Source organism: Schistocerca gregaria, chromosome 4 (genome assembly GCF_023897955.1).
Source record: "Schistocerca gregaria isolate iqSchGreg1 chromosome 4, iqSchGreg1.2, whole genome shotgun sequence".
Taxonomy (NCBI): Eukaryota; Metazoa; Arthropoda; class Insecta; order Orthoptera; family Acrididae; genus Schistocerca; species Schistocerca gregaria.
Window position 1 is genome coordinate 437,311,216 of NC_064923.1, and position 23,894 is coordinate 437,335,109.

Genomic DNA, 23,894 nt, shown 5'->3' on the forward strand with positions numbered 1-23,894 from the left:
CCAGCAAATCTGAAATCTTAGAAGGCGGACGAAAAACAACTTTCACATGAAAAGTATTTAGAATCCTTGCTATTTTAAAAGATATATTACCAACGAAGGGAAGAAAAGCTAGAGACTTGGCTGGCGCACTCTCTTCTTTATCCACTTCCCGGTTCCTGGCTCTAGTTGCGAAGGCCCTGTTAATTTGCCGGATCGAGTAACCATTGTCTCTGGACACCGTCCTTAAATGTGCAAGTTCCTTAGGCAAATTTTCTGCATCCGACACCGTGTGTGCCCTGTGCAAAAGGGTTTTAAGTACACTCATGGTTTGGGATGGGTGATGGCAACTGGAAGAATGCAGGTACAAATCAGTGTGAGTCGGCTTACGGTAAACAGAGTGTCCCAAAGAGCCGTCACTCTTCCGTTTAACCAGAACATCCAGGAATGGAAGGACACCATCTTTCTCTAGTTCCATGGTAAATCGAATATTCTGATGGATGGAGTTAAGATGATGAAAAAACTCCATTAACTTTTCTTCACGTGGGGCCAGACTATGAAAGTATCATCGACGTACCTCCAGAAAATAGTTGGTTTATAAACCGCTGATTCAAGTGCTCTCTCTTCAAAATCCTCCATGAAAAGGTTAGCCACCAGAGGGGACAGAGGGCTGCCCATGGCGACACCGTCAGACTGTTCAAAAAATTCCTGGTTAAACATAAAATAAGTTGAGGAAAGAGCATGTCGAAACAAAGCAGTGATGTCCGATTCAAACTGTTGACCAATTAGAAACAAGGAATCCCCAAGAGGTACTTTTGTGAAAAGGGAAGCTACATCAAAACTCACTAGAAGATCCGAACTACTTAAGTGGAGAGACTCCAGACTCCATTATTAAAGAATCCGTTGAAATACGCAGTGCTGGAAATTTAATGAACCGGGACAGTGGTTACCAATTGAATAATGCATGGAATCCCGTCATCACAGAAATTTTCTCGAGACGAAGACGCCAGAAGACATCGATACCTGCGGCCAGCGACAATACCGACGGCACCTGAGTTTCGCAGTTCCACCAGCGAGGGCGCTGTTGCTGGGCGGTGTGGTTCTTCTGTCTCCGCGACTGCAACGCATGCGCGGCAGTACTATCAGCGCACTATATAAGACGGAACGGAGAACGTCTTCGTCAGTCCTCGTTCGGCTCACCTGAAGATAGCTGGCAGTTGTCCAGCCGAAATATCGTGCGAAGAAGTTTACGACGACCGGCTGCAAGCCCGAAATCTATTTGAACAACATTATTATAAATTTGAGAATATTATCAGATGTAATTTCTAAATTTGTGTAATGTAGACAGAGTGGTGAGTCCCAGAGATTGAAAATTTGTGAGAGTGATAGTGGGAGAAAAGGCCTAGCATTTGCTTCGGATTTAATTTGCACTAAATGCTCAGCTGTGATTTCATTTATGAGTTCTTCAAAACCAGATGCAAGTGGCCCTTATGAAATCAATACTTGATTAGTTAATACCTTACGATCCATTGGCAATGGAGAACATTTTGTTCAGTAATGAACTTACATTAACCACCAAATAAATTTGGAAAACTGACTGCAATATTAGAGAGAGCTGTATGTGAGGTCAGTGAGGAAGGCATGAAACTGGCTGCTAGGGAAGCAGTAGGAGAAAATGATGGATGTTCGGATAGTGCAGTTGCACTTGATGGAAGTTGGCAGAAAAGAGGACATATTTCTCTTAATGGAGTAGTGACTGCCACGAGTGAAGACACTGAAGTGTTAGATGTGGAGGTAATGGCTAAATAATGCAAATTTTGTAAAGTCTATGAGCATAAAGAAAACAACTGTGTGGCTAATCTCAGAGGAACAAGTGGTGGTATGGAAGTTCATGGAGTACAACAAATATTTCATTGCTCCGTAGAAATAAGAGGCGTACGGTACACCAAATATTGGGGCGATGGTGACAGTAAGACATACAACAATGTGGTGAATTCTGAGCCATGTGGAGATGCCATTATTAGCAAAATAGAATGTGTAGGGCATGTTCAAAAACGTTTGGGAACAAGGCTGAAAAAATTAACTGTTGATATGAGAGGAAAAAAATTAGAAGATGAAAAACTGTTGACCGGGCAGGGTCGGTTAACTAAAACTGAAATAGAAAACTTGAAAGTATACTATGGGCAAGCAGCTAGGAGAAATAAAGAAAATCTGTAGACAATGTAGAGAGATGTTTACGCCATATTCTTCCATAAGTCCTCTACTGATGATAAGCAATATCATGGATTATGTCCATCAGGAGAAAATTCGTGCTGCAAATTCAACAGGGCTCAGGCAACTGGAGAATCTTATTCTCACCAGCATTTTCTTCCTGCTGCTGTTATTACAGCAATTAAACCTATTTTCAGAGGCTTGGCTGATCCTGACCTTTTAAGGAAATCTCTGGATGGGCAGACACAGAACCTAAATGAATGTTTCAACAGTATAAATTGGAAACGCCTTCCTAAAACTGTATTTGTAGGCATGCATACAATGAAACTAGGAGTTCATGATGCTGTTATTACATTCAATTGTGGTAATATTGGAGAGTTTGGGTACTGAAAAAACTGGGAATTAATCCTGGTGAAAATACGATCACTGGGCTGCAACATTGCGATAAAATGAGGGTAGCCGAAGCAGACAGGTCTGCATCTAATGTGGCCAAGAAAGCAAGAGAAACATCCAGGAATGTGAAAAAGAAGATGGAAGACCTGCTAGAGGCCAAAGAAGGGCCATAATATGCAGCATGACAGTTTTAATTAACTGGAATTAACAAATTTCAAAAGTTTTTTCTTTAAAGTCAATTTCCCACAAATTAAAATGTTCAGTATATATGCCCCATTATATCAGAAACTATCATAGATAAACGAATGAAATTTTAAGAGACTCTGCATAACATAAAAAGCCACCTCTGGTACTACATTCATTAATATTCCCCTATTAGGAAGTTCACAAAAACTAAATTTTTTTTTAATAAATTTAAAAAATTATTTCTTGAAAACTATAAAATGGATAAGTAGATTTTAGTACAGTTGACTCTGTTATCATCATGTAACATACAGTAAAAACATTAAGGTCCTTCATCAAATAGTTTTTTTCAGAAATTAGTCAAATACTTGCCTAAACTAACATGCGTTAGATAGGCAGGGTGTGGTCCCCTTAAGTCAGTGACGGTTTGCATCCTCACATTCACAGTTATTTTGCAAACCGTTCATTAAGACCCATTTTTACTGGAACATTTTTTCTTCTACACTACACAGCAAAAAAATTAAACACCCAGAAATGTAGAACGAAATGAAACGAAACTTCAGTGGTTTTTTTTCAGTGATTACAAAATCAAGTGTAATTTATAAGGAACTTGACATTACGAGCCCACTTATCAGTATGATGTTGCAATCCATCTGTTCTGACTGGATGGTCTCCTTCGGTTAGGAAGGGTGTCATAAACCCCTTGTATCTTCTCCTGAGGCAAGATGGCCCACAACTGTTGTCACTGGTACTTGATATTCTGGATATTGACAACGGGATGGTGATGGCGTTCGAAATGGTGTCACACATGTTCTATTGGGGACAGTTCCAGAGAGATTGTTTGCCACGAGAGCACTTCGACATATCGCAGACAGTATATGGAGACAAGTGTCATGTGTGAAAGAACGTTGTCCTCTTGAAAAATACGCTAGTGGTACAATCACATGAGACGGTATAAATTTAGAAGCAGGATATCCGTAATGTACCATTATGCCATTAGAGTTCCCTCAACCACTACAGCTGTGATCTGAAGTCATAATCAGTGGGTCCTAGTATTGTGATGCCAGGAGTAACAGTGCTGTGTCTCTCTAAAAAGGTTGAAGAATGGGACCATTCCCATTTTTAGTCATGCAAGGTAGTTCAGAACTGCTATTCGCCGCTGAACATAATGCGACGCCATTCATCAGCAGCACATTGTTCATTATCAGGGCACCACTCTAAACGCAGCCTGCTGGTGTATGGGATGGTAATTCCCTAGGCCGGCTGCAGCTGCTCTCGGACCAAACTTGACATAGAATCTGCAGGGAGTACATTATTTATTCTCGGATGGCAGGCGCAGGTATCAAGGTTTACGATGTGCTTGGGCACGGCGCAATATGGAGCTCCTCCCTTGTGATGGTCAGACGGGTCGACTAAAACCTAGAGGACGTGTATGCCTGCCCTTACGTTCCCATATAGTCCAACGTCACGCCAGTGTCACTTTCTAATGTCCCACAAATCTGTATATTGCACGATTCGAGTGTTCAGCCAAATGCAGACCCACAATTAGGCATCTTTCAAACTCTGGCAGGTGCTGACAAACCTAGTACACACGAATATGCAGCATTCCCTGTCCTTCTCACTGACCATGCAAAACGTAACGCTGTTCACATCTTTTACATAATCTACCAGAACTGGGGACAACACAACCTGCGAACAACAGTAATGTACTCTAGTGGTCATTCTTCCTGTCACAGAGAACTACATCTCTTTTTGGAAACTACATTGACACCCGACTGTGTGTTCTGGGTGTCTCACTGTATTTGTCAGGCAGTGCATTATCGTATAGATTCACCTGTTTTATTTCTCACTATTAGTTTTTTGTGACGAAGTGAAACTACTTTCGTACAGCCATAAATGTGGATCTTTGATCGCTCTGGGAGAATGCTCAGCATACCAGAACACGTGAAATATTAGTTCACTTTATTACATAAATGAATAAAATATTTACTTAACTTTGCCACACTTCTTCGTCACAGGAGTACTGGATGTTGACTGTGAAGGCATCACTTGATGCACTAAGTAACAAACTGTTGTCTTTAGACACAATGTTCGACACTTACGACAGAACACGTTCATCTGAAACTTTAACAACTAGTTGGTCCTATACGGTGATGCAGTCTGCTGTTTCTGAGGTCACGAAACGCGGAGAGCTGTTACGTGTTCGACACTGCGAGGTCTGTTCGAAAGATTCCGGAACATTCGTAATTTCGCGCCGATTGTGTGTTGGAGCGAAATACTGTTGGCATCCCTGCACACTCTTGTGTTTAATGTATAGCTGCCGGAAGTTTCATTGTTGTATGTCCGTTAGTTATTGTTCAGTGCTGTATTGAGCACAACGTTGAGTCGCACAATTTGCGAATTTCGAGATGGGAGAGTTAGAGGAGCAAAGCGTCTGGATTAAATATTGCGTGAAGCTCAAGGAAACCTTTACAGAGACACACCAGATGATGCAGGAAGCCTCCAGTGATGAGTGCTTAAGCCGTACTCGATGTTACGAATGGTTCACACGGTTTAAAAACGGCCGGACAGAAGTTAAAGGGGACCCTCATTCCAGACGCCCTTCGACGTCTATTGACGACGCTCATGTCAGGAACGTCAACCAAATTGTGCGTGCCAATCGAAGACTGAGCGTCCTCGTTATTGCAGAAGGCTGTAACATTTCAATTGGACCATGCCATGAAATCCTGACACAGCATCTTGGAAAGCCAAGTTTGTCCCACTGATCATGAGTCAAGACCAGAAAGACTTTCGCCTCGCAAGAGCTTTTCGATCGTGCAGATGAGAACGCGAAGTTCCTTAAGAGAATCATATTCTCCAGACCTGACGCCTGACGCCTTTTTTTCAGAGTTGAAAACACCGTTGAAAGGAGGAAGACTTGCAACGATAGACGGGATAAAAGAAAATTCTCAGACGGTGCTTCGCGCGATCCAGCAAGAGGCCTACAGCGAGTGCTTCTGAAAGTGGAAACTAGGGTGTCTAGGAAGTCTGAAAATTCGGTTCGCTAGACAAACATTCAAACGGAATGAAACAAAAATTACAATACTTAACTTTTGCAATTACACAGCTGTGTCACAAGGAAACTGCGAGATACAAAATACTCAATCTTCCTCAGTATAAACAGTTCCAAGTCGGTGCTGCACAGAGGGTTCAAGCGAAGTGACTAGAGTTGACACTTCTATGCAGGGTGTTACAAAAAGGTACGGCCAAACTTTCAGGAAACATTCCTCACACACAAACAAAGAAAAGATGTTATGTGGACATGTGTCCGGAAACGCTTAATGTCCATGTTAAAGCTCATTTTAGTTTCGTCAGTATGTACTGTACTTCCTCGATTCACCACCAGTTGGCCCAATTCAAGGAAGATAATGTTGACTTAGGTGCTTGTGTTGACATGCTGCTCATTACTCTACAGTACTAGCATCAAGCACATCAGTACGTAGCATCAACAGGTTAGTGTTCATCACGAACGTGGTTTTGCAGTCAGTGCAATGTTTACAAATGCGGAGTTGACAGATGCCCATTTGCTGTATGGATTAGCACGGGGCAATAGCCGTGGCGCGGTACGTTTGTATCGACACAGATTTCCAGAACGAAGGTGTCCCGACAGGAAGACATTCGAAGAAACTGATCGGCGTCTTAGGGAGCACGGAACATTCCAGCCTATGACTCGCGACTGGGGAAGACTTAGAACGACGAGGACACCTGCAATAGACGGGGCAATTCTTCGTGCAGTTGACGATAACCCTAATGTCAGCGTCAGAGAAGTTGCTGCTGTACAAGGTAACGTTGACCACGTCACTGTATGGGGAGTGCTACGGGAGAACCAGTTGTTTCAGTACCATGTATAGCGTGTGACGGCACTATCAGCAGCTGATTGGCCTCCACGGGTACACTTCTGTGAATGATTCATCCAACAATGCCCCAATCCTCATTTCAGTGCAAATGTTCTCTTTACGGATGATGCTTCATTGCAACGTGATCAAATTGTAAATTTTCACAATTAACATGTGTGGGCTGACGAGAATCCGCACGCAGTTTTGCAATCACGTCATCAACACAGATTTACTGTGAACGTTTGGGCAGGCATTGTTTGTGATGTCTTGATTGGGCCCTGTGTTCTTCCACCTACGCTCAATGGGGCACGTTATAATGATTTCCTACGGGATACTCTACCTGTGCTGCTAGAACATGTGCCTTTACAAGTACGACACAGCATGTGGTTCATGAACGATGGAGCTCCTGCACATTTCAGTCGAAGTGTTCGTACGCTGCTCAGCAACAGATTCGGTGACCGATGGATTGGTAGAGGCGGACCAATTCCATGGCCTCCACGATCTCCTGACCTCAACCCTCTTGATTTTCATTTATGGGGGCATTTGAAAGCTCTTGTCTACGCAACCCCGGTACCAAATGTAGAACTCTTCGTGCTCGTATTGAGGACGGCTGTGATACAATGCGCCATTCTCCAGGGCTGCATCTGCGCATCAGGGATTCCATGCGACGGAGGGTGGATGCATGTATCCTCGCTAACGGAGGACATTTTGAACATTTCCTGTAACAAAGTGTTTGAAGTGACGCTGGTACGTTCTGTTGCTGTGTGTTTCCATTCCATGATTAATGTGATTTGAAGAGAAGTAATAAAATGAGCTCCAACATGGAAAGTAAGCGTTTCCGGACACATGTCCACATAACGTATTTTCTTTCTTTGTGTGTGAGGAATGTTTCCTGAAAGTTTGGCCGCACCTTTTTGTAACACCCTGTAGAAGTTGCTAATCTTCCAGCTGCGGTTCAACTAGGGCGTCACCAGTCGGACACGGCTCTTATGTCCTCTTCACCAACTGCTGTCGCGTTTTCGTCCTGGAGAGATCCGGTGAGCGTGCGATTGGCTGACTTCTTCTTACAGCCGTCTCTTCTCTATCGTATCCGACTGGCGTGCCGGCGATTGACTTTACGCCGTAACAGAAACGGCGTTGGGAGCAATAGTTTGTGGAGAAAGTTACATACTTTTTTGAATAGACCTCGTATACTGACCTCATCGCAACGGCGCTCTTTTCTACATCTACATCTACATGATTACTCTGCAATTCACATTTAAGTGCTTGGCAGAGGGTTCATCGAACCACAAGCATACTATCTCTCTACCATTCCACTCCCGAACAGCGCGCGGGAAAAACGAACACCTAAACCTTTCTGTTCGAGCTCTTATTTCTCTTATTTTATTTTGATGATCATTCCTACCTAATTAGGTTGCGTTCAACAAAATATTTTCGCATTCGGTAGAGAAAGTTGGTGACTGAAATTTCGTAAATAGATCTCGCCGCGACGATAAACGTCTTTGCTTTAATGACTTTCGTCCCAACTCGCGTATCATATCTGCCACACTCTCTCCCCTATTACGTGATAATACAAAACGAGATGTCCTTTTTGCACCCTCTCGATGTCCTCCGTCAATCGCACCTGGTAAGGATCCCACACCGCGCAGCAATATTCTAACAGAGGACGAACTAGTCTAGTGTAAGCTGTCTCTTTAGCCGACTTGTTGCATCTTCTGAGTGTCCTGCCAATGAAACGCAACCTTCGGCTCGCCCTCCCCACAATATTATCCATGTGGTCTTTCCAACTGAAGTTGTTCGTAATTTTAACACCCAGGTACTTAGTTGAATTGACAGCCTTGAGAATTGTACTATTTATCGAGTAATCGAATTCCAACGGATTTCTTTTGGAACTCATGTGGATCACCTCACACTTTTCGTTATTTAGCGTCAACTGCCAACTGCCACACCATACAACAATCTTTTCTAAAACGCTTTGCAACTGATACTGGTCTTTGGATGACCTTACTAGACGGTAAATTACAGCATCATCTGCGAACAACCTAAGAGAACTGCTCAGTTTGTCACCCAGGTCATTTATATATATCAGGAACAGCAGAGGTCCCAGGACGCTTCCCTGGGGAACACCTGATATCACTTCAGTTTTACTCGATGATTTGCCGTCTATTACTACGAACTGCGACCTTATTGACAGGAAATCACTTTACCGAAAGGTACGATGTGTCTTCTGGAGTCTCTCCCACTGGTTGCTATGGACTGCAGCGAGCCCTCGCTAACATCTGTGGTATCGATTCGTGTTGCCGACTTTTGTGTGGAACCGCAACCTCTGGACGATACCTGTATACACCCACGTCTTCTAGATAAGCTCAAGTACTGTGGTATGAATGGGACAGCGCTCAAATGGTTTAAATCATACCTAACTGGAAGAGTGCAGAAAGTTGAAATAAACAGTTCACATAATATGCAAAAAACTGGTGATTTCTCAAACTGGAGAACAATCAAGAATGGGGTGCCGCGAGGTCCGGTATTGGGTCCTCTGCTGTTCTTAATATATATTAATGACTTGCCATTCTATATTCACGAAGCTGGTACTTTTTGCCGAAGATACAACTATTGTTGTTGTTGTTGTTGTTGTTGTTGTGGTCTTCAGTCCTGAGACTGGTTTGATACAGCTCTCCATGCTACTCTATCCTGTGCAAGCTTCTTCATCTCCCAGTACCTACTGCAACCTACATCCTTCTCAATCTGCTTAGTATATTCATTTCTTGGTCTCCCCCTATGATTTTTACCCTCTACGCTTCCCTCCAGTACTAAATTTGTGATCCCTAGATACCTCAGGACATGTCCTACCAACTGATCCCTTCTTCTGGTCAAGTTGTGCCACAAACTTACCTTCTCCCCAATTCTATTCAATATTTCCTCATTAGTTATGCGATCTACCTATCTAATCTTCAGCATTCTTCTGTAGCACCACATTTCGAAAGCTTCTATTCTCTTCTTGTCCAAACTATTTATCGTCCATGTCCATGCAAATACTTTCGGAAATGACTTCCTGACACTTAAATCTATACTCGATGTTAACAAATTTCTCTTCTTCAGAAACGCTTTCCTTCCCATTGCCAGTCTACATTTTATATCCTCTCTACTTCGACCATCATCAGTTATTTTGCTCCCCAAATAGCAAAATTCCTTTACTTCTTTAAGTGTCTCATTTCCTAATCTAATTCCCTCAGCATCACCCGACTTAATTCGACAACATTCCATTATCCTCGTTTTGCTTTTGTTGATGTTCATCTTATATACTCCTCTCAAGACACTATCCATTCCATTCAACTGCTCTTCCAAGTCCTTGGCCGTTTCTGACAGAATTACAATTTCATCGGCGAACCTCAAAGTTTTTATTTCTTCTCCATGGATTTTAATACCTACTACGAATTTTTCTTTTGTTTCCTTTACTGCTTGCTCAATATACAGATTGAATAACATCGGGGAGAGGCTACAACCCTGTCTCACTCCTTTCCCAACCACTGCTTCCCTTTCATGCCCCTCGACTCTTATTACTGCCATCTGGTTTCTGTACAAATTATAAATAGCCTTTCGCTCCCTGTATTTTACCCCTGCCACCTTTAGAATTTGAAAAAGAGTATTCCAGTCAACATTGTCAAAAGCTTTCTCTAAGTCTACAAATGCTAGAAACGTAGGTTTGCCTTTTCTTAATCTTTCTTCTAAGATAAGTCGTAAGGTCAGTATTGCCTCACGTGTTCCAACATTTCGACGGAATCCAAACTGATCCTCCCCGAGGTCTGCATCCACCAGTTTTTCCATTCGTCTGTAAAGAATTCGCGTTAGTATTTTGCAGCCGTGGCTTATTAAACTGATAGTTCGGTAATTTTCACATCTGTCAGCACCTGCTTTCTTTGGGATTGGAATTATTATATTCTTCTTGAAGTCTGAGGGTATTTCGCCTGTCTTATACATCTTGCTCACCAGCTGGTAGAGTTTTGTCATGACTGGCTCTCCCAAGGCCGTCAGTAGTTCTAATGGAATGTTGTCTACTCCGGGGGCTTTGTTTCGACTCAGGTCTTTCAGTGCTCTGTCAAACTCTTCACGCAGTATCGTATCTCCCATTTCGTCTTCATCTACATCCTCTTCTATTTCCATAATATTGTCCTCAAGTACATCGCCCTTGTATAAGCCTTCTATATACTCCTTCCACCTTTCTGCCTTCCCTTCTTTGCTTAGAACTGGGCTGCCATCTGACCTCTTGATATTCATACAAGTGGTTCACTTTTCTCCAAAGGTCTCTTTAATTTTCCTGTAGGCAGTATCTATCTTACCCCTAGTGAGATAAGCTTCTACATCCTTACATTTGTCCTCTAGCCATCCCTGTTTAGCCATTTTGCACTTCCTGTCGATCTCATTTTTGAGACGTTTGTATTCCTTTTTGCCTATTTCGTTTACTGCATTTTTATATTTTCTCCTTTCATCAATTAAATTCAATATTTCTTCTGTCACCCAAGGATTTATACTAGCCCTCGTCTTTTTGCCTACTTGATCCTCTGCTGCCTTCACTATTTCATCCCTCAAAGCTACCCATTCTTCTTCTACTGTATTTATTTCCCCCATTCCTGTCAATTGTTCCCTTATGCTCTCCCTGAAACTCTGTACAACCTCTGTTTCTAGGTGTATGCGTTGATGAGAGTGAACTGGAAAAAACACGCTGAAGATCTGTTGAAACGTTTGAGCTCAGCTACTTATGCTATTAGGGTCATTGCAAATTTTGGTGATATACTTCTAAGTAAATTAGCTTACCACGTCTATTTTCATTCTCTGCTTTCGTGTGGCATCATATTCTGGGGTAATTCATCATTCAGTGTAAGCTTGTAATCAGAATAATTGCTAGAGCTCATCCAAGATCATCCTGCAAAAACTTATTTAAAGAGCTAGGGATCTTCACTGTAGCCTCATAATATATATATATTCACTTATGAAATTTGTTATTGACATCCGAACGAATTCAAATTGAATAGCAGTGTACGTGGCTACAACACTGGGAGAAAGGATGGTCTTCACTACTCAAGGTTAAATCTAACTTTGACTCAGAACGGGGTAAATTATGCTGTCACAAAATCTTTGGTCACTTACCTAATACACTACTGGCCATTAAAATTGCTACACCACGAAGTTGACGTGCTACAGATGCGAAATTTAACCGACAGGGAGAAGATGCTGTGATATGCAAATGATTAGCTTTTCCGAGCATTCACACAAGGTTGGCGCCGGTGGCGACACCTACAACGTGCTGACATGAGGAAAGTTTCCAACCGATTTCTCATACACAAACAGCAGTTGACCGGCGTTGCTGGTGAAATGTTGTTGTGATGCCTCGTGTAAGAAGGAGATATGCGTACCATCACGTTTCTGCCTTTGATAAAGGTCGGATTGTAGCCTACCGCGACTGCGGTTTATCGTATCGCGACATTGCTGCTCGCATTGGTCGAGATCCAATGACTGTTAGCAGAAAATGGAACCGGTGGGTTCAGGAGGGTAATATGGAACACCGTGCTGGATCCCAACGGCTTCGTATCACTAGCAGTCGAGATCACAGGCATCTTATCCGTATGGCTGTAACGGATCGTGCAGCCACGTCTCGATTCCTGAGTCAACAGATGGGGACGTTTGCAAGACATCAACCATCTCCACGAACAGTTCGACGACGTTTGCAGCAGCATGGACTATCAGCTCGGCGGCCATGGCTGCAGTTGCCCTTGACGCTGCATCACAGACAGGAACGCCTGCGATGGTGTACTCAACGACGGACCTGGGTGTACGAATGGCAAAGCGTCATTTTTTTTCGGATGAAGCTAGGTTCTGTTTACAGCATCATGGTGGTCGCAACCGTGTTTGGCGACATCGCGATGAACGCACGTTGGAAGCGTGTATTCGTCATCGCCATACTGGCGTATCACACGGCGTGATGGAACGGGGTGCCATTGGTTACACATCACGGTCACCTCTGGATCTCAGTGACAGCACTTTGAGCAGTGGACGTAACATTTCAGATGTGTTACGACCCGTGTCTCTACCCTTCATTCGATCCCTGCGGAACCCTACATTTCAGCAGGATAATGCACGACCGCATGTTGCAGGTCCTGTACGGGCCTTTCTGGATACAGAAAATGTTCGACTGCTGCCCTGGCCAGTACATTCTGCAGATCTCTCATCAATTGAAAACGTCTGGTGAATGGTGACCACTCAACTGGCTCGTCACAATACGCCAATCACTACTCTTGATGAACTGTGGTATCGTGTTGAAGCTGCATGGGCAGCTGTACCTGTATACGCCATCCAAGCTCCGTTTGACTCAGTTCCCAGGCGTATCAAGGCCGTCATTACGGCCAGAGGTTGTTGTTCTCGGTACTGATATCTCGGTATCTATTCACCCAAATTGCGTGAAAATACACTCCTGGAAATGGAAAAAAGAACACATTGACACTGGTGTGTCAGAACCTCCATACTTGCTCCGGACACTGCGAGAGGGCTGTACAAGCAATGATCACACGCACGGCACAGCGGACACACCAGGAACCGCGGTGTTGGCCGTCGAATGGCGCTAGCTGCGCAGCATTTGTGCACCGCCGCCGTCAGTGTCAGCCAGTTTGCCGTGGCATAACGGAGCTCCATCGCAGTCTTTAACACTGGTAGCATGCCGCGACAGCGTGGACGTGAACCGTATGTGCAGTTGACGGACTTTGAGCCAGGGCGTATAGTGGGCATGCGGGAGGCCGGGTGGACGTACCGCCGAATTGCTCAACACGTGGGGCGTGAGGTCTCCACAGTACATCGATGTTGTCGCCAGTGGTCGGCGGAAGGTGCACGTGCCCGTCGACCTGGGACCGGACCGCAGCGACGCACGGATGCACGCCAATACCGTAGGATCCTACGCAATGCCGTAGGGGACCGCACCGCCACTTTCCAGCAAATTAGGGACACTGTTGCTCCTGGGGTATCGGCGAGGACCATTCGCAACCGTCTCCATGAAGCTGGGCTACGGTCCCGCACACCGTTAGGCCGTCTTCCGCTCACGCCCCAACATCGTGCAGCCCGCCTCCAGTGGTGTGCGACAGGCGTGAATGGAGGGACGAATGGAGACGTGTCGTCTTCAGCGATGAGAGTCGCTTCTGCCTTGGTGCCAATGATGGTCGTATGCGTGTTTGGCGCCGTGCAGGTGAGCGCCACAATCATGACTGCACACGACCGAGGCACACAGGGCCAACACTCGGCATCATGGTGTGGGGAGCGATCTCCTACACTGGCCGTACACCTCTGGTGATCGTCGAGGGGACACTGAATAGTGCACGGTACATCCAAACCGTCATCGAACCCATCGTTCTACCATTCCTAGACCGGCAAGGGAACTTGCTGTTCCAACAGGACAATGCACGTCCGCATGTATCCCGTGCCACCCAACGTGCTCTAGAAGGTGTAAGTCAACTACCCTGGCCAGCAAGATCTCCGCATCTGTTCCCCATTGAGCATGTTTGGGACTGGATGAAGCGTCGTCTCACGCGGTCTGCACGTCCAGCACGAACGCTGGTCCAACTGAGGCGCCAGGTGAAAATGGCATGGCAAGCCGTTCCACAGGACTACATCCAGCATCTCTACGATCGTCTCCATGTGAGAATAGCAGCCAGCATTGCTGCGAAAGGTGGATATACACTGTACTAGTGCCGACATTGTGCATGCTGTGTTGCCTGTGTCTATGTGCCTGTGGTTCTGTCAGTGTGATCATGTGATGTATCTGACCCCAGGAATGTGTCAATAAAGTTTCCCCTTCCTGGGACAATGAATTCACGGTGTTCTTATTTCAATTTCCAGGAGTGTATAATCACATGTCAGTTCTAGTATAATATATTTGTCCAATGAATCCCCGTTTATTATTTGCATTTCTTATTGGGGTAGCAAATTTTAATGGCCAGTAGTGTAGCATCAAAAGTGTGAGAGATAGGAAAGATTAAAAGGAAAGTAAAACAATTTCTGAATGGCAACTCCTTCTACTCATTAGAAGAATTTTTGGACATAGTAAGTGAGTAATTTCCCCAACCTACACAAAAATAAATAAATAAACAAATAAATAAATAAGTTTCATGTAATATTTTTGTGTAATGTAGTATCTGGTATGGACACCTTTTATTAACCTGACATGTTTCACATCATTACGAAGTGTCTTATTCATTATCTATGGAAAAAGTACTAATCTAATCTAATCTAAACTGCACTTATCACTAAAATTGGTAAACCCGCCATAGGTAAAAATTAGACACGGAAACTAAATGCTGATATCGAGGTTAACAGCCCCTGAATGTTGTCGAGTGGCGGTCGTGAATCGTGAACTGTACCCGCTGACAGTGGTTTATTAGCAACGCATGCCTAGGTCGGAGTCAGAAGAGGAAGAAGAGTCGCGGTCTACAGCGAGCGCTCCCGGTGGCGACGGCCCCATTGAGGACGGACTGGACCTGCTGGACATGGGCGAGTGGGAGGCCGCCATACCTCCCCCTCCAGTGCGCTCTCCGTCGGACGCGGCCTGGCTGCTGGAGGCTGGCTGCTGCTGGCTGGAGCGCTACAAGACAGCGGTCGAAGGTAATAACGTTGCCTCCGTTCTAGTCGTCACCTCCACCTACCCTACTGTGACTACGAGCCATGTTTTTTAAGTAAGTACGGTTATGAAATTAAAAAAAAGACGGGCTAAGATATCTCAATAATTTTATTTTCACACCAAAGCCTGTACCTTAATCTACTTTTCTACATAATTTCCGTCAATATTGAGGCACTTGTCATAACGTTGTAACAGTTTTTGAATACCCTCTTCATAGAAGTCTGCCGCCTGACCTGTTAACCACTGCATCACCACTGTTTTGACTTCGTCATCGTCTCGAAGACGCTGACCGCCCAGGTGTTTCTTCAAGTGCAGGAATAGATGGTAGTCATTGGGCGCAAGAGCCCATCGAAAAGATGTGATGAGATCTCTGGTCTGATTCGTCACATGCGGACGGGCATTGTCTTGCAGTAAAACGATGCCCTAGCTTAACTTCCATGGACTGTTGCTTTAATTCTGGTGTGACGTAGGCCACCCATGTTTCATCACCCGTAACAGTTTGGCTTAAGAGATCATCACCGTCGTTGTGGTACCGCTCAAGGGAAGTCAATGCACTGTCCAAACGTTTGGTTTTGTGCACGACCGTCAACAATTTTCGGTAATTCAAGTGCTCGGTAACAATGCCATAAAAAACACTACGACAAACATTAGGAAAGTCATCCCGCAAGGAGAACATCGTAAAGCGTCTGTTTTCTCTCACCTTATTGTCCACTTTCGTTAACAACCGTAGGACGTCCACTCTGTTGTTCATCATGCACATTTGTGAGGCCATCTTTAAATGCTCTCACCCACTTTCTTACCATTCCATCTCTCATAATGTTTTCTCCGTAAACTGCACAGATCTCACGATGAATATCGATCGCTTTTAGGCCTTTAGCACGAAGAAATCTTATAACAGCCCGTACTTCACAGTCGGCGGGACTCAACGATTATCGGAAGCATCTTAACCACTCAATACACAACGTAAACAAGGAAGAATCAGACTGTAATGGCGTCAGTGCATAGATTAAGGTACAGGCTTTAATGTAAAAATAAAATAATTGAGATATCTTAGCATGTCTTTTTTCTTTTGTTTCAAAACGGTACTTACTTAAAAAACACGCCTCGTAGGAAACGATTCTGAGACTATTCTCATCTGGCTTATCGTAACGATGTGCCTAGCTTCGAAATCGATCTTTACAGCGAAGGACAAGAGGAAACTCTACACATAAAGTTTTAATACTGAAAGAGCTGCGTTGAATCTCTTTCATTAATGCTAAGTGTGTCTTTCGCCTTAGTGAAAATCTACTGGTGGATGTTTTAACCTATGCAATGTTATCGTTTCCTCAGCCCGACGAGCATTGTGCAAGGTTAAATAACTCAAGTCTGAGGGTTTAAATTCATATTAAGGGATCAGTTTTCTTGAGTACTGAATAATTACTTGAGAAAAACTCTTATCAAGTTTAGTTTTTCTTAGTGTATCAAAACATTTCAAATCAAATAAAACCATCTGACTTGCTAACAGACAAGAATCACTTCTTTCCCCATCATGCTGTCCCTGCAACCAACTTGTCATACGAATGACAGAAAGGGCTGATGTAGAGGACTCAGAGAACCTTGTATGTTTTTGACCCCACTTTTACCAACCCAATTATTCGTGCATATTAACATCCACGTGATCCATCGTGTATTTCAATAATTTATTAATAATCATTTCAGATGTGTCTATCAGGACAAACCTTCAATTTCTGGACTAAAATCTCTGTAGGGTATGCATGGAAAATGAATTTAGGGTACATAAATGCAAAGAGGGCAATTTTAGACAGCTTTGGTTGGGAATATAGTGACATCAAAGCAGGATCATACTCATATTCCTCGTTCAAGCCTACTCTAAGAAAAGGTACAGTAACCTTTCAATACCACAAAAAATTCTACTGAAACTTTGGGACCCATATTTGTTCCTTTGTTTTTTCGAAGGCATTAGAGCCCATTATGGATTTAACTGGATTTTTCAAAGGTTTTTGGCAGTGTCATCAAGAAAAAAAATATGTGAGGAGAAACTGATGTTCGAGACGTAAGCGATTATGGATCAGTGCGCGATTATTATCAAACTCAGAGGTAAACATCATAAGTACTTAGTAGAGCAGACACACAAACATTTTCTGTCACTATGTCTGCGTTTATGGTTCTACTGTTAGTCAGTTGATGAGATGAGGAACAACGCCGAAAAGACATGACACAGATAAATGTTTCTGAAGATTATGTGACCTTTTATAGGATTTCAGACGACGGTGTATGATTGTTTTAATGTGTGTAATCTTTGTTTCGGTACTTATTTTTGCTGTTGCACTACAGCATTGGTTACGATCAACTCTGTCTGACCGAGCGAGGTGGCGCAGTGGTTAGCACACTGGACTCGCATTCGGGAGGACGACGGTTCAATCCCGTCTCCGGCCATCCTGATTTAGGTTTTCCGTGATTTCCCTAAATCGTTTCAGGTAAATGCCGGGATGGTTCCTTTGAAAGGGCACGGCCGAATTCCTTTCCAATCCTTCCCTAACCCGAGCTTGCGCTCCGTCTGTAATGACCTCGTTGTCGACGGGACGTTAAACACTAACCACCACCACCACCACTCTGTCTGCTCTAACAGTCTTTATCTAACAGTGTGCCACAGATCGAACGGAAAGTGTTATCAGCCGACGCGGTCAAATTGACGTGACATTGCTACGCTTAGTCTCTTTCAGTAGTTATACGTCCAAGCGACTGGGTAATCGTATGTCTTCTTACGTTCCGGAAATATGTTACCTTTCATAAGAGACTACGTAGTATTAGCTTTCTCTTGACAGATGTAACGGACTCACTTCGTAAAGAAGGTCGCCAACGTCTGAGAGCAGTAGCGCTAGACGTGTGTGTAACCAAACAGAATCCTGGTGACGCAAGTCTCATTGTTAGCGTGCAGCCAACAATGGGGAGAGATATAGCGTTCTAGACAGGTTTGTAATGTGAAGCACTATTTTTAAATCTAAAACCTCCCTGCAGACTACGGTCGCAGGTTGGAATCCTGCCAAGGGCATGGATGTATGTGATGTCCTTGGGTTATTTAGGTTTACGTAGTTCTGAGTTCTAGGGGACTGATGACCTCAGATGTTAAGTCCCATAGTGCTTAGAGCCATTTGAACCATTTGAACCTCTATACAGTGTTCGAATGAGGGATTATGCCGCTGGTGGTAATACGCCCGATGAATGAGGACTTTAAGTTCGATGGCCCATGTTAAAATTAAAAAAAAAAGCATTATTCCGTAAAGCAATCAGCGTGCTGAAGTATCTGACACACTTACACATCTAGCCCATCATGCTCCGGTCAGAAAAGGGGTACGGCAAACAGACTCCACCAGGACCTTGTGAGAAAAACAATGTGAGATATTCTACATATCACCATGTTCAATAATGTTAATCAGGCCTCATGCCGATAAAATAAAAGAAGAAAAAACCCTCGGGAAATTGCGACCAGAAGTGGAAATAGGTTGATCGGTCATACGTGAAGATACTTTAGACTAGCTAATTTGCCAGTGGGGCAAGAAGCCAAGGAGGATCAAGATTGCTATGGACAGCTGTGCTTGTCTTTCTGAGAGAAAGAAATTCGTAAACATAATTTGAAAATTCGTTAGAGATAGAACACGTGATGAACATTAATAAGTACGCATCGTTCCTGCCTCTCCAGCCGATGTCGCCAACACAGCTCGTGACACGGCGCTCGACTCCGAGGGAGCTGTTTAAAATCATGAGGGTGAAAATATTTGACAGGCAAGTGTAGAACAGGTGATGAGATACAGTTCTTCATCACCAGTCTCTATGCGGTGACCCGTGGAATGAGCAGAGGTTGGTACTATTAACGGTGCCCATCCGTTGGATAGGGACGTTAAGTTCGACGGCTCCTTTCAGGTTGTATGCAAAATACCGCGACCAGGTTACAGCCCTTCCTTTCTCGCACGACATCCGACAACACGAACAGAGGGTAAGCGATACACACGTTTCTTGCAGTCACTACACTATACAGCTACACTCAGAACATCTGACATGCTAACTTCCTAAGTGGCGTCATTCAGGAATGGCTTTCACCGAGTCGAGAGCCACTTAGTTAATAATTAATAGTAGGTACCAACTTTCTCGGTCGCTTCGATAATGTACATGCTCGCACTGCAATAGTTGATTAAACAGGTGCAGTCATTAATGTAATAATTTTCTCGTTTGACTAGAAATTTACCAACGGCATCCTCTTACATCGTTTCCTTTACTGGATTATTTATCTATGTTGCAAATCAATGACAACTGAAAGTTTGGTCGAGAAAGGTGAGGAGAATGTGAGGGCAACTGCTCATGATGCGACGCTTCTTTAAAACGAGTAATTATTTGTTACGTATTATATATTCTTCGCTAGAAATAAAAGAAAATAAACTGTTCGTTGTGTAAACGTGCAGCGGAAAGGCGATTCACTATCTTGTTAACCGGATGAAACAAACATTTAACTCAGATTCCGATCCAATCCAATCGTGCAAAATTTTAAAATTTATTAAAATAGTTCATTGTTCATATAACTGTGCAACGTCCCCTTCGCAAAATTTATACACGACTGTGCTTAAGCTGACACACAATATTTTTAGCGCAACGCAATCTGACTTCCAAAAATCCCTACGAAAGAATGGCCCTGATTAACATTAACCAATACGTTTCACAAATCACTTACCTCACAAAAATCTTCGTTACTCAAGCTACTACAATACAGCGAGCGCCACTACGGCCAGCTAAATAAAAGATTCAAACTACTGAAGGCACTAACTACTGATAGGCATAGTTAGCAAATGAAAGATTTTAATAGAGAACAAACAATGTATTTACCTCACTAGTCATAATATATATATAGCAGTTCATGACACCAATTCTTACAAATTTAAAAACTCCGCCATCTCTCTCCCCACGTCCACCACTGCTGGCGGCTCACCTCCAACTGCGCAATGCTACGCGCTGTTAGCATCCAGCTGCCGCTGCCCAACACTACAATGGCAGACAACAATGCAAACCAGCCACGGACTGCACACGGCACAGCCAGTGATTTTTATACAGAGCGCTACGTGGCGGCGGCGTTACCAATAAAAAAACCTGAACAGCCTGCTTACATAGCCTCCATGCTCCCCACAAAAAAATTTACAAATTGTTTTGGGCAGTGGACAATACTGATTTGAAAAATTTTTTCATAATTACAATGACAAAGAAATGAAATGCACACACTTATCGATACAATGTTGGTCAAAAGCTAAAATTTTCTCACAGTCCACAAAGACAGTCTTGATCATTCATCAAAGTAAAATTGTAGTGTTTTTCTCAAAGCCTGAGTAGTAAAAGAAAATGCACACGGAAGTAGTGGATTTCCATGCAGTCTTGAAGAAGTAGTGTTGTCCTTCCAGCAGAAAGACAGTGCTGACTCTTGACATGCAGACAGGTAATGGACCACAACAGAGCAAACCCACAGCAGAGTCAGTCGAAGTTTTAAAGAATATTGGTAGGTAGGTCGTCACAGAGTAGACCCATTGTAGTCCTGGTAGAGATTACGGTATTGGTGGGCCACGAGAGGTGCAGACCCACTGCAGTCCTTGTAGAAATAATGGTATTGGTGGGTCATCAAAGGTGTAGACCCACTGTAGTCCTTGTAGAGATGGCCATCAGCCATCTGTTTGACTGTGCAGGCGCACAATCACCATTGAAGAGTCTTGCGGATAATATAGCAAGTCCATAACCACCACTTGTGCACTCACAAAAATTGTTTTTGAAATGTCCTTAGAACCAGCAATGCTGTTATCCAGTCCCTTACTGAATTATTAACACACGTGCAAACACTATCAGTCCCTACTTCCCACATATTGTCCATATACTATGACCAACAGAAATGTGTGCAGTGAAATGTAACTTACAAGTTACTTAATTTGATGAACAGGTGTCAATTACAATCTTATAACATGAGAATACAATAACAAAGGTACAAAAAACATCATTGACGAACATAATAGTACAGATAACATTTGCAGTAATACAGGCTTTACAAAAGAATCGAAATAACATATACATCAGTGTTACAGGAATTGTGACAGGAGCACATACATAAAAAATCAGAATAAATTTCGAAACATCAACTTCACGCATGAACATTAAAACAGAACAGAATAAATAGTTTCTAAACATATTTACAAAGAAAACGACATATTATTAATGCAAATTATATTTGAGGATAACAGTATTCCTCATCATAGTGAATGTAGCTTAGTATTAGAAAAATTCTGCAACATAAGTCTTATCAGATAAACATATAAAGACAGGAAGAACATAAATGCCCAAGGGTACACAAACACATAATGGGATAACACAAGGAAAGGGCAGGGTTTGTTTTACTGCAGTATTTTGCAAACAAAACTTTCTTTACTTCTCGGAGATCTCCCTTCGTTCCTCATTATTTCCAAAAAGTCCTATCTATACCTGCTTTCTGTACTTTTCTCATATAACCTCTCAGTGCATTTCTTCAAATCCATCGCAACTCATTCTCTTATATAGGCTACCCCTCTTAAGCTAACTTAAATCTACTGAGCTCAGATGCTTAACTAAGGGATGAGGCAATGCAGCAGCACAAAACAATTTACACAAACAGCAATGATAAAAAAAATGGAAATTGGCAAAAAAAGGCAGCAATATTGCAACTAATATAAGGCAATGCGCAGCAAACAAGAAAAATAAATCAGTAATAAAATTGGCTTAACCTAGTAATACAAAGTGACATTCAGTAGCACTATGAATGGCAAACAGCCGCAGCAAATGCTATAACTTATATCTAAACATGACAAAGCTCAAGCAGAAAAAAATGTTACACTAAAGACAACAATGCAGATAAGGACAATGTCTATTCACATCTTAATGTCTATGCAATTAAAGTGGTGCACCACAAAAACTAATGCTACAACAAATTACCAAGTACTTGGAAAGAAAATTATATATACAGTTACTGTTATTAGTCGCTTCTTATTGCTCTTTCCATTCCAAGAGCTCCTTGTTCGAAGAATGTGGATCATGAAATAATTATTTAATAGATCTGTTGACAGAAAGTGTTCACATTAGCAAATGCATTTAATTTTATTTTATAAAACCAATGCTGCAACACAGCTGGAAAACAGATATCAAATGAAACAAGCAACTATGTAAGGCAAAACATAAAAACATCATTCAATAGTCATGTGACATTTCATAAGTTAGTAGAAATACTCTCTACTCTCGTAGAAAGACGCTTGTCATTATCACGTGTGCAGAAGTAAATAAGTATCTTTTCCAAGTAATGAGCGAGTCGTTTTTGCGATGCTTTCTACAAAGGAATGTCAATAGCGAGGATAATGGCCTCTTTTTTCTCTCCATCTAATGGCCTTCTTTTGTCAGACGACTACCTCTCAGCTGGGCGCCCAAAACGCATTACGTCAACGTCACTTACCTTTCTTACTGAAATATTTACGACAGCAGTTTCCGCTACAGTGGCAGTCTCATATAAAAAATTTCACAAGTCAAGAATTTGCGTTACAAATCTGTAGAAACAAAATCCTATTGATATAACAGTGTCCAAAAATTTTTTGTCGGCATTGTAATACATTCACGCATTTACATACATTTCATAGCTCTTAAAGTACGATTGTTGGTTTCCAACAACCTTCTTCACAAACCAGAGTCCCTAAACACTACTCTTTATTCCTTACATTATTCATCGACACTTCTTCAATATTTCATCATAACAGATACATAGAATAATCAAATTCCTTGTATAGCATCAGCTTATTGATCATAAACATACCTCAACAGCTTAATACACATAGTCATCGTAATAATAACATCATAACACCTCAGTCAAATCTCAAAAAGTCATAGCTTTCTGCAATAATTTCAAAGCCTAAAAAAAATTCTCTGCTCATGTCAAAAGTGTCATCTACCTCAAACGTACCTTAAAAATCATGATCCCATACCAAATATATCATTCAAAGCTCTCATAGTGTCACAATGGTTCCGTAAAAATATGAACATTTCTCAAAGTACAGAAAAAATACAATTTCATAAGTGTGACGTTATCCAACGGGGTAATTACGTAAACATGCGTCACTGATGTAGTAAAAAGATGTTTGTTTCTCTGTCAGATAACCAGATAGCTGTGTAATTTATGTGTTAGAGAAATATGGTACCAATGTGTAAAATTGTATAAGCAAGTACCATATTAGCTAGGGCTCCTTGTGCTTGCCAAACACATGGTACACAAAGTAAGCGTGTACCCCCCCCCCCCCCCCTTTAGGATTAACGTGATTATATCCTCAGATGTTACAGATAACAGCAATGGAATGAAATGTATCACGGAAAACCTTTGTATCATTGTATTTCAAATATCTTTAAAAATAAATGTTTTAAGTACAAAATTAGTCACTCAGATACGCGTACTGTAGCGCTAAACTGTGTGTCGTGTTGTAAGATAATCTCTGTGGAAGTGTCATAGTTATCGTCCTCCGAAAGCTAAGTTCTACAGAAGTCAATGTACTTACCTCATGATAAAC

The 23,894-nt window shown here is 42.6% G+C and overlaps 1 protein-coding gene across 1 annotated transcript in view; it reads left to right on the top strand.

Annotated features, from left to right (window-relative positions):
• LOC126365860 (uncharacterized) overlaps positions 1 to 23,894 on the top strand; it is a 226,585-nt gene that overhangs the window by 163,681 nt on the left and 39,010 nt on the right. Inside the window, exon 7 of the mRNA XM_050008526.1 lies at positions 15,073 to 15,278. Coding sequence (XP_049864483.1) covers positions 15,073 to 15,278 — 206 coding nt within the window. The remainder of the gene's footprint in view (positions 1 to 15,072; positions 15,279 to 23,894) is intronic.